Source organism: Nesoenas mayeri (assembly GCF_963082525.1).
Source record: "Nesoenas mayeri genome assembly, chromosome: 1".
NCBI lineage: Eukaryota > Metazoa > Chordata > Aves > Columbiformes > Columbidae > Nesoenas > Nesoenas mayeri.
In genome coordinates this window covers 88,339,082-88,351,663 of record NC_137541.1, presented here as the reverse complement: position 1 = coordinate 88,351,663, position 12,582 = coordinate 88,339,082, and the positions used below count along the sequence as shown (strand labels likewise).

General features: G+C 41.3%; 1 protein-coding gene across 1 annotated transcript in view; it reads right to left on the bottom strand.

Moving 5' to 3' along the window:
* The window catches only part of SPAG17 (sperm associated antigen 17), a gene marked incomplete at both ends in the record, with an annotated part of 111,743 nt that overhangs the window by 75,900 nt on the left and 23,261 nt on the right, over window positions 1-12,582 (bottom strand). The window contains 3 exons of the mRNA XM_080349735.1: window positions 1,822-2,003; window positions 8,663-8,857; window positions 11,911-12,097. Coding sequence (XP_080205861.1) covers window positions 1,822-2,003; window positions 8,663-8,857; window positions 11,911-12,097 — 564 coding nt within the window. The remainder of the gene's footprint in view (window positions 1-1,821; window positions 2,004-8,662; window positions 8,858-11,910; window positions 12,098-12,582) is intronic.

Genomic DNA, 12,582 nt, shown 5'->3' with positions numbered 1-12,582 from the left:
TATAAAGATCTGAAATCTGAAAGTGGAGACAACTTGCTGTAGGTAATACTCTGTCATTTTTATATTTATGTCTAACGATTTGTCACAAGAGTTTTCCTTCTGTATATTTTAGACTTCAGAGATGCAGCAAGCTAGGACTTGGAGAATATAAAATAAAAGATACTCAACGCAATTCCTCACAAACTCCATCCACACTGAGCAGCCAGTCCCAGGAAATACCACCTGGTCCCAACAGCTGATCTTGAAGAGAGGAAAAAGGCAGAAAGGCCCAGAGGCCTCTGCAAAATGGCAGGATGGCAAAAGGCTGAACTAATGAAAGTCCCGAACAGAACTCCCCTGGCTCCAAAAACAAACAAAAAAAACCCCCAAAAACCCAACCATGAAGAAAAGGGAATGCGCGACAGCCCGGAAGATCCTGACTCTCCTTAAATATGAAGCATGATACTAATGGGATGGAATACTCTTATTGATCAGTCTTTATGTCAGTCAAGCTCTGCCCCCCTTTCTTGATGTCTCACACCTGTGGACAGAGCTCACAAAACGTCCTTGGCTCTCACGCCAGAGCAATGAAAAACATTAACTCTGTCCCGAGGCGTTACCCTCTTGTTCTCTAAGTCCAAATAATGAGCGTGCTAGCTATGACAAAGAAAGGTTTCTAATTGCATGAAGGAAATTAACTCATCTTCAGTCAAACTAGCACACAAGGGTGCTTCCTAGCTCACCAGATTGTTATTTACAGGATATAGCATACTATAAATAAGTGTTAGGAGGATGCAGTCTATCCTTTAAGCTTAATAACATAGACCACAAATACAGTAGGTTAAATTATGGCATGTTGCTTTCTTTTGCTTTAGCAGTTTATATATTTACTGCTGCCATTGTGGATTGAAAAATACTGGACCCTTTTACCTCACTATACTTGAGAACCTAGTTTGGAAAAAAATTTTAATGGTTCACTTTCTCTTACAGTGCCTGGTAATAGTCCTGACTCACCAAGCTATAATAAGTAATAAGCCAGAGCCATGTTTTGGGTTGGACAAAAACAAGTGGTACTGGGTATGCTAAAATGACAACTTTTTTCAAAAAGCATTCTTGCATTCATTTTATTTTTTTCTCATGTGACTGTTCTGAGACACATCAAGTAGACCTGCTGTCAAGAGGACAAAAATATAATTTTTGTGTCATTTCATACAGACATCTGACTCTCTCATGAGATCCAAATTGGGTCTATTTAAAGATCCTGACTAAATTTAATACTTCAAACTGTTTTAAAACTCTGCTGCTGTGGCATACAATATTAAGAAACTCCAAGTCAAGTACTTTTATTCACAGTATCACAGTATCACAGTATGTTTGGGATTGGAAGGGACCTCAAAAGATCATCTAGTCCAATCCCCCTGCTGGAGGAGGAACGCCTAGGTGAGGTCGCACAGGAACATGTCCAGGTGGGTCTTGAATGTCTCCAGAGAAGGAGACTCCGCAACCCCCCTGGGCAGCCTGTTCCAGTGCTCTGTCACCCTTACTGAGAAGAAGTTTCTTCTCAAATTTAAGTGGAACCTCTTGTGTTCCAGCTTGATCCCATTACCCCTTGTCCTATCATTGTTTGCCAATGAGAAGAGCCTGGCTCCATCCTTGTGAATACATGCTGAATAAACTTTTGGATACATAGGAAATAACTTTTTGCTCAGGTTTACAGATCTACTAACTACTCTGCTTCTGTTTCATAGAAGACTAAGCTACAAATCCTGTCATTTCTAAACTGGTCTTAAATGCTACAAACCCCAAAGCATGCCATGCATTGCGAAAGCAGAATCTACTGACCAGCATGTTACTGTCAGACCAGTCAGGGGGAAAGGCACTCTCCTTAACTAGGTGATGAAGTCTGGCAACATCAAAGAGTCTTGATCCATGCTTTCCACTATTCAGAACTGGCTCCAGATATTTCCAAAATGTTTCCAGGTCTTTGTTGGCTTCATCTTCCTTTCTTTTCTCTGCTTCTGCATCTAAAATGTATAAGTATTAGATAAATCATGGAACAATGTCTCCCTTTTACACAAAGCACAAATCATATACTAGTCTTGGGTAAGTACTGCTAAATATTCCCATCCTCAGAGTCTCAGCAAAAATCTGACACCCAACACTGGGATTAAGAGACTCCAGGAAGATAAATCCTCAGTAAAACATGGTAGTTCTTCCAGAAAAAAAAACAAAACAAACACACACACACAAAAAACCCCCAAAAACAAAAACAAAAACAAAAAACAAAACAAAACACATATATACATATACAATCCCACACCCTTACCTCACTCCACCAAACTAAACAACAGCAGTGAACATTTGAAAACTAGGAAATGTAAAAAACCCAGGTTGCACTTTTCCAAAGCTGCCAGCATGCACCTCAGTGAACCTGTTCTTTAAGGTATAGGGTAATCAAGCATAATTATCACAATTGCATTGGTGTGGAAATTAGGGTAAAAGGAGATTAAGGCACAGTATTACTATGAACAGCAAGCCTAGAAGTCATATGGTTTCCATTTTTACTGCATAGTAACGATCATTTTTCAAAGGTGCTCTAGCTACAGAGGAAAACAAAAGTTCTCTCTGACCATCAAAGGTCATCTAGTCCAATGCCCTGCAATGAGCAGGGACATCTTCAACTAGATCAGGTTGCTCAGAGACCCATCCAGCCTGGTCTGGAATGTCTCCAGGGATGGGGCATCTACCACCTCTCTGGGCAACGTGCCAGTGTTTCAGCACCCTCATTATAAAACATTTCTTCCCCATGTCTACCCTGAATCTCCTCTCCTTTAGTTTAAAATCATTACTCATTGTCCTTTCACAACACACCCTTCTAAATAGTATGTTCCCATCCTTCTTATAGGCTCCTTTTAAGTACTAAAAGGCTGCAATAAGGTCTCCCCACCACCTTCTCTTCTCCAGGCCAAACAACTCCAGCTCTCTCAGCCTGTTTCCATCCCTCTGATCATCTTGGTGGCCCTCCTCTGCACCCTGTCTTTCCTGTGCTGAGGGCTCCAGAGCTGGATGCAAGACTCCAGGTGGGGTCTCACCAGAGCAGAGCAGAAGAGCAGAATTCCTCCCTTGACCTGTTGGCCATGCTCATTTTGATGCAGCCCAAGATATTATTTGCCTTCTGGGCTGCAAGCTGCCAGCTCATGTCCAGTTCTTCATGCACCAGTACCCTCAACTTCTTCTCTGCAAGGCTGCTGTCAATCCCTTCATCTCCCAGCCTGTATTGATACTGAGGGTTGCCATGACCCAGGTGCAGGACCTTGCACTTGGCCCTGTTGAACCTCATGGAGTCTACTTCTTGAGCTTGTCCAGGTCCCTCTAGATGACATCCTGTCCCTCAGGTGTGTCAACTGCACCACTCAGCTTGGTGTCGTCTGTGAACTTGCTGAAGGTGCACTCGATCCCAATGTCTGTGTCATTGATGAAGATATTAAACAGCACCAAGTCCCAGTAATGACCCCTTAAGGACACCACTTGTCACTGGTGTCCATCCAGACATTGTGCCATTGATCACCACTCTCTGGGTGTGACCAGAGTTCGCTCATGGGATCCATATCTCTCCAATTCAGAGAGAAGGATGTTGTGGGGGACCATGTCAAAGGCTTTACAGAAGTCCAGATGACATCCATAGCCTTTCCTTTGTCCGCTGATGTAGTTACTCCACCATAGAAAGCCACTAGGTTGGTCAGGCAGGACTTGCCCTTGGTGAAGCCTTGCTGGCTGTCCCAAATCACCTCACCCTCCTCCATGTGCCTTAGCATAGCTTTAGGAGGATCTGTTCCATGATTTACCTCGGCACAGATGTGAGGCTGATAGGCCAGTAGTTCCCAGCGTCCTCCTTTCTACCCTTTTTAAAAATAGGTGCGATGTTTCCCTTTTTCCAGTCACCAGGGACTTCACCTGACTGCCATGACTTCTCATATATCATGGAGAGTGGCTTGGCAAGTACATCAGCCAGTTCCCTCAGGACTCTGGGATCCATCTCGTCAGGTCTCATGGACTTATGTATGTTCCGGTTCCGTAAGTAGTCACAGATCAGATCCTCACAGTCAGAGGGACTTTGCTCCCCCAGTCCCTGTCTTGCAGTTCATTTTCTACTCAAGAAGCATGGGAAGAGAGCTTGAGGAGTGTGGGAAGAGAGCTTTTCCATTATTTGGATTTTTTTTTATTGGCACACGTTTCTTACAAGGTCTTACCTCACTGTCAGTTTGTGTGATAAGATTACTTCAGGTGTTTTTTAGACATATTCTCATTTATAATCTGGAAATGGTATTTGTTTTTTAGTGGCTTAGTGGTATTGCTGACTTATGCTCATTTGTCAAGTCAGGAGGACAGCTTATCTTTCAAACCTGTCATCTAGTCATATGTTTCCTAGCCTTTATTTGTACATTTAATTCTTCTTGTATAAGCATACTATACTGTCCACATTAAACAGAATAGTCTTTTTTTCCAGATTATTATTCTCCATTCTGTCAAAAATATTTTGCATTTGAATCACACCCCCTATTCCAATACCTATGACAATACCAAATAATACCAGACCCGGCACAAATTCCCTTGAGTCCACTCTATGCATGCTTCTATTTGATAGTAAACCTACTTACTCTACAGAGGCCAAGATTTTTGAATGGAACTGCACCTAGTATATATTTATTTTCATATAAATGAAACAGCCTTATTAAAACTCAAATATACAACACAGACTACTCCTCTGTGCAGAAAGCCTGTACTTCATTTTGTAAGGAAGTTAAATTTGTCTGACATGATTTGTCTTGAACAGCATACACTAACTGTTACTCATCCCCTCATTTTTGTTCCAGTATTTTTCCAGAAACAGAAATTAACCAGATTACAGTGCCATGGCTATTTGAGTTCCTTTCCCTCTTCCTCACAGCTCTTTTTCCACTGTCTCACTTTATAAGAATTCTCAAATATAAATGAGAATGGCAGGCAGATCTTTAAACAGAACACAGTTTAAATTAATCTGAATTAGCTGATCAGAAAAGTTCTCTACCTTAGCTCAGTAGCACTCAATTATTTTATCTATTCCTCCACAATTTGAAGCTGAATCTTTCTGCTAGCAGCATTAATTGTGGTTAGTTATAACTATCACCTGTCTGCAAAGGTATTTGTGATTAAAATAGATTAACTCCTCATAACACACATGCCAGCAAGAAGTACCAAAAGCCTCCTTCAAACATTAACCACTGCCAGCCTTCTCAGGATCACCTCCTGACAGTTCTCCCTCTCTGCTGAGCAGCAGACAAACATATTTTTTGGTTGTTCTCCTGCATCCCATTTTGTATCTTGACATTTCTGATCCTGTGCCAATAGGTTCATAATAAACACATATTCTCATTTCTAGTGACCTGACCTATTTCTAATTCTTAAATGTTTCCTTATATCTAAGGCCCCCAGAGAATGCATGGTTTAGCCAAGCTGTTTTCTTACTATGCAACCTACCCATTCTTAGTAAGTAATTCTTAGTAAGTAAAACCTTGCATTACTACCTACAATACTACCTACACAATATACTATCATCTATATTCATATTTTCCCCCTTTAACAAGTTTCCTTACAAATTTTACTTATTAACTGTCTAAGTTGACTAAAAGCTTCTTGTTATTATACATACAAGACAAAGAAAATATAATAAAATTAACTATAAGTTCGGAAATATACGAGGAAACCTGCTGATGCCCCCATACCCTGAGCTGGTGGTGTAATAAAATGAAAATAAACAAGCCCATGCTTTCTGCACTTTCAACTATTTTATAGTAAGACATTACCTTTAAATTTTACAAGTTCTAACAAAACTATAAGAAGATGGAAAATATGTTTTCCTCTCATTCTTCTCCCAGATGTAAGATTGCTCATCAAACAAATTCGGACATGACATGACTTCTTTGAGTCCATCAGTTGGTGCTGTGATTGCCTACATCTTAAAAGCTAAACCTACATAACTCATATTGCTCACCTTGGCACCTTTAGGGACAGATTCCCTAGTGCCCATGCAATCTAACCTGTAAATGAGTAGGCATTGGACTAGATGATCTCCAGAGGTCCCTTCCAACCCCACCCATTCTGTGATTCTGCGATCTCATTTGGTCAACAGAAATGGGAAGGAAGGAATAGCACACTAACATAGTTCATCCTTCACAACACTCATAGGTAAATACTTTATATTAATCAGTGGTCAGAATCACAGTGAGTCACACTATGCTATCTCATGTCCTTTAGCACTCCAACATAACCAACTCTCATAACTCTCTCTCCTACCCAACACACCCAGGACATCAATCCTCCAATTTACTGGGTTGCTTGTGCCATCTCAGCAGTGTCGGAATTTATCACAAGGGATTTTCCGATACCACAGAGAACATTGCAGAAAGTCAATATGCGTATTTGTAACTGGAACCACAATTATTAGTCAAAAACCACATGTAGGAACAACTATAGCTACCAACTCAGAAAATCCTGTGTTTCAGTTTCTACCATCACCTCTTGGTCTGTCGCTGAACACCCCTGAAAAGAGGCCAGCTTCCTCTTCTTTGCATTCTACCTTCAGGCATTTATACCAATTGATAAGACCCCTCTGGGCTTTTTCTTCTCCAGGGTAAACATTCCCACCTGTCTCAGCTTCTCTTCATAGAAGAGATGCTCCAGTTCCTTAAAAATCATTGTTGTTGTACGATGCGACTCTCTCCAGTAGCTCCATATCTCTCCTGTACTGGGGAGTCCAGAACTGGACACAGAACTCCAGGTGTGGCCTCACCAGTACTGAGCAGAAAGGAAGGATCAACTCCCTTGACCTGACACAGCCCAGAATACCATTAGCCTTGCTTGCTACAAAGGCACATTGCTGGCTCATGTTCAACTTGATGCCATCCTTCCTAGGTCTTTTTCTGCCAAGCTACTTTCCAGCCAGTCAGCCCCCACCATGAACTCATGCATGGGGTTATTTCTCTCCAGGTGCACCACTTTGCCTCTGCCCTTGTCCAATTTTCTGAGGTTCCTGCCTGCCCATTTCTCCAGCCTGTCAAGATCCTTCTGAACAGTAGCATGACCCTCTGGTGTTTCAACCAGTCCTCCTGGTTTTGTATCATCAGAATACTTGCTGAGGGTATACTCTGACCCACTATCCTGATCATTAATGAAGATGTTGAGCAGGACTCATACCACTGATCACTACCCTCTAGGCCAGGCCATCCAGCCATTCAATCCATCTCAGTGTTTAGTTATCCAGCCCATATTTCAATAGCTTCTTTGTGAGGAGACAGTACCAAAGGTCTAACTGAAGTCAAGGCAGACAATATTAACTGCTCTTGTCTCATCTACCAAGACAGTAATTTTATCATAGAAGGTTATCAAGCTGGCTAAGAATGACTTCCCCTCGGTGAATCTATGCTGACTGATCAACTTCTTGCTCCTCATGTGCTTGGAAATTGCTTCCAGAATTAGCTGTTCCATCATCCCAGGGATCGAGGTGAGTCTGAGCAGCCCTGAGCTCCCTGAGTCCTCCTTCCCACCATTTCTGAAGATAGAAGTGGCACTTACTTTACTCCAATCCTCTTTACCAATTGCCACGATGGTTCAAAAATTATTAAGAGTGGGCTTGCAGCAACATCACAGCCAGCTCCCTCGATATGCATGAGTGCATCCCTCCAGGTTGCATGGACTTACATATGTCAAGTTTGCTTGTATTCCCTGACCTGATCTTCTTCCACCAAGGATATGTCTTCCATCCTCCAGCCTCTCCCCATGTCTTCTGGGGCCTGGGATTTCCAAAGGCCATTCATGGTCACAAGTGCTTTTTCTTCTTCCATGTACCTCAATGAAGAGTCTTGCTCTGTGTTCTTGGTAACCTTCTCAGAGGTGTTACAAGGATATTATTAGGTGCCCTGTAAGCCTTCTCTTCTCCAGATCAAGCAAGCCACTCCTTCAGCCATTCCTAATAGGGTGTCTGTCTGCTGGACTCAACCAGGTTTATTAATATCTTTTTTGTACTCTAGAGCCCAGAACTGTTGTTCTCATGAGAGCTAAGTAACAGGGAACAACCACTTCCCTTGATTTACTGGCTATGTTACTACAGCTCAGTATGGTTACCCTTCATCGATACTCATATCTGGCTTGCTGTTCACTAGGATGCCAGTTCAATATAGGTGTTACAGCCTGAGGACAGCTGAGTACAATCACAGGGTGTTATTCTGTGGCATATTCTTCTCTGGCTGGGGCCACAGTCCCAAAGTAGTCAGCTGTGCACTTCCCTTGAAAATACCAAATGAGACAAGTTTGCTTAGCAACACACTTTCCTGGCCAATGATTCATAGAAGTATGCATTTGATAAAATGTTCTTTGGTGGCTGCTGCAGAAAACTGTGGCAGCAACCACTGCCTGCATAGTCAATTCCTTTCTACTCTCCAGATCAGGCAAGCTTTTGCACTGGCAAACCATTTGGTTTTGTGACCAACCAATGGCAATACCATTTGCACTGACAAACACAGCTGCTAACAGGTACTATGTGCAAACACAAGGCACGGAGAAGGAGAAAAACACAGGAGGAGCAGTCTTTGCTTGAATATAAAATAGTCTCCCTTCTACACAGATTTTGTTGATATGACCAGATTACCTTCAGGTGAAAGTAAAGATTCTTTTTCAAGTTTTATTCCTTCCAAGTATGTCTGCAAGGGCTCATAATTCTCAGAGGAAATTCTAATTATGCTTGAAATGTTAATCCCAAGCTGAAACATCACAAGCAACAGCTGAGGGTTGTGGAAATCCAAAATTATAAAATAATGATGGGCACCATCATCTGGTTCATCATCTGTCCAAAACACAACAAAAACAGTTTAGAGCACAGACATTCAACAGCTAAACAAAATTCATTTTTTTTCTTGACGCTATAGGGATACTGCAAATTAAGGTCACAGAAACAGTTCTTTTATAGCCGCACTGGGATAATGACATAAGTTTAAAAATATTATGTGCACTAGACTGAAGTCTTCTGTAGCAAACCACCTAGAACTCAGCAGGAAGAATAGAAGTCAGAAGTAATAATTGTTTAGAGAAGCATCAGAAGAAAAACTGGAGAAGCTGATTAAAAGCAGAATGCTAACTGTAGCAGCATTTCTGTAATTCCTTCTCTTCAAGTAGGAGTGTAATGTCAAGGCACACTCACATGCTTTAATGGTAGTTTAAGCTATCCTATTTCATCCTGCATAAAGCAGGCCAGGGAGCACATACAGAGTAAATTACAAGAGATTACATTAGCTGTAATAATTCTGAAGGATTAGCTGCAGGTATGAGCTGACTCACTGCTGGCTGTTCCCTGCTCAACAGGTTCACGTTTCCTAGATGGACTCCTTGTCAAAACCCTCATAATTAACGCCGGTAATACCAGTTCAGGCAGGATTGATGGGCTGAGGGCAACTGTATGAGGTTGGTTCAACAAGACCAAATGCCAGGTCCTGCACTTGGGTCATGACACCCCATGCAATGTTACCAGTTTGGGGAAGAGTGGCTGGAAAGCTGCCAGGCTTCTGCCGGGACCTGGAGCTGTTGATCAACAGTGGCTGAACATGAGCCAGTAGTGTGCCCAGGTGGCCAAGAAGGCCAACAGCATCCTGGCTTGTATCAGAAACAGTGGGGCCAGCAGGACTAGGGAAGTGATCATCCCCCTGTACTCGGTGCTGGAGAGGTCACACCTTGAAACCTGTGTCCAGTTTTGGGGCCCCTCAATACAAGAAAGACATTGAGGTGCTGGAGCAAGTTTAGAAAAGGAGAATGTAGCTGGTTAAGGGGCCTGAGCACAAGTCTCATGAGGAGTGGCTGAGGGAACTGGGGCTGTTCAGCCTGGAGAAAATGAGCGTGAGGGGAGACCTTATCGCTCTCCACAATTACCTGAAAGGAGGTTGTAGTGAGGTGGGTGTCAGTCTCTTTTCTCAAGTAGCAAGAGATAGCATGAGAGGAAATGGCCTCAAGTTGTACCAGGGGAGGTTTAAATTTGATATTAGGAAAAATTTCTTCATGGAAAGGGTTGTCAGGCATTAGAACAGGATGCCCTGGGAAGTGGTTGAGTCACCATCCCTGGAGGTGTTTAAAAGATGGGTAGAATGAGGTTCTCAAGGACATGGTTTAGAGGTGGATTTGGCAGTCCTAAGTTAACGGTTGGACTTGATGATCTTAATGATCTTTTCCAACCAAATTAGTCTATCATTCATGAAGCAGCAAGGTCAGATTATCTTTTCCATTGTTAGGTAGTTCCTTACTGTCTTCAGAATGGAAATCAATCCAATGAATACAATTTTTTTTTAATGATTCAGAATCAATTTGCTTATTATTAATCCCACCTGTGCGGATGCACAATGAATGTGGTGAATTGTTCAAAATGGCTTCAGCTCAGTACAAATTAAATACAACACAAGCGACCAAGCGCAAAATACCTCAACAACTTCTCACGTGAGGAAATCTACAAATATCATCATTTTGTAAATATCCTTGGGACTAATGAGACAAGTCCCAGTCAACAAAATCATAGTTTAACAGCAGTGCTACTAGTTCATCATATAAGGCCACTAAGCATACTAAACAAAGATACTTTTCACGGCTGTTGAGTTTTTGGAGGCAATTTGTATTTTCCTTACTTTGTCTTCTCATTAACTGTGACTAATAAGGCAGCAAAGTATGGATATCTTACACAGGTACATGATGTTTCTGCCCATTACTCAAGGCAGAAGGGAGCAGAAATGTTGGAGCTGGTAAAATTTTTTCTATGTGGCCTAATGGAAGCACATTAATACCCATCCAAAGCCACTCTGTACTGTACATTCAGTACCAATTTTAGTAAGATGACATGAGTTCTCTACATCACTTCAAGTTGGATTCTTAAAGGCATGAATGTTTTTTCGAACACTTCTGCCTTCAGGCCCTGAAAAACCTTAAAATCATCACAAGAATGTTATAGCCAAACCTTATCTTCGAACAGGAGGAGCTATCTGCAGATAGCTACTGTTCTATTCTTGCATAATTTTGTCAGCCTCGAGAGATTGAGACTTGCTCTAAACACTGGACCACTTTTTAGATGTTTGAATAGTGTCATTGATCTCAGATGTGATGCAGATGAAGGTCTGATGAAAGAGTGATGAAAGCCTGCAGCAGTTCAACTAGGTAATAGCTGGTACACATAATGCATCCAAAAAATCAGCAAGTGCTTCTCCAGTGGGAGTGATCCTGTTTATGCTGATGTAGCTCAAATATATTATGGTCCAAATGAAATACAACTGTGATCTAAAGAAGAGAGCTACGCATATTCTCCAATATTTTTTGTAATGTAAGAATAAAGATTTTCTCAGCACTAGTTAGCATATTATTCTTTACCTCACATAGCTTGTTTCTGGAGTAGATTTCTTCAAGTCTCAGTTCTATCCACATGTTTTTACAGTAAGTGAAATCATATTCCCTTTGTACAGAAACTGGCTTTATCCCCAGACAAGGGTAGACAGGTCTGTTATAGTTTATGATACAAGGAGAAAGCCACCTTTGGATTCTGACACAAATGTACTTAGTTATTCCAAAATTTTTCTGAAAGAAAGGCTTTCTGTAGGATTTGTTTAGCCACTTCCTTTTAATCTCACACATGCTAAAACATTTTGATGTCAACATGCTACATATACCTCATCTGTATTTTATTTCTTGGGCTGCACAATCTATCCTAATACTGAGCAGAACACAGTGCCCTCTTCAAATGCAAAGTGGTAAGGCTTTAATACTGCCAAATAGATCTTAACTTTTCAAAATAAAAGAAAACAAAGTACTCAGAAGCTAAGTTGCAAGATTTCTAGCAAGTGTATCAGTAGTATATCTGCATTTTTTACATACCAATATATTTGGCTTCCTCTTTCACTTCTCCCCGTCGCTTCAGTTGGGTGTCCTTTTTATCAGTGACTGGCATCAGAGAGCCCATTTCTGTCTTTTTTCCTTTCTTTTCTTTCTCAGATGTCTTGGCACTAGAACCCTTCTTGCCAAGTTTCTCTTTTCCTCCATCTTTTCCCTTTTGTCTCTCTTCTTCTGCCTGATGAGACGAATAAACTAAGTTCTCATTGTAGCCTTTGTACAGAGCAAAGGGCAGACTGCTGTAAAATTTTAGTAGTTCAATTTTTTTATGTGAGTACTTTTCCCTCTCAGCCACTATAATGTTGATGTGGTAAAGTTGTCTTGAATACTCTGCTTTATCCTTCTGAAACACACCATTCAGCTTATTATATTACTACTAAATCATAGTGTTAAGACTTCACATTGAAAAGGAACTGTGAGAGGTAAGCAGACATTTTACCTACAAAACTAATGAAATGCATACTGGTAGAAAGACAAGTAAAGAATCATTGTGCTTTAGTCAATGCTACTATCGCACTTGCATCAGCCAGAAACCTTCCCTGGACTGAAGAGAAATAAGACAAAACCTCTATTTTTCTTAAGTCTTTATTATCTGTGTTATCACTCTTGAGTATGGTGTAAAATGGTACCAGCACCATTTTTCTTTGATGTAAATAC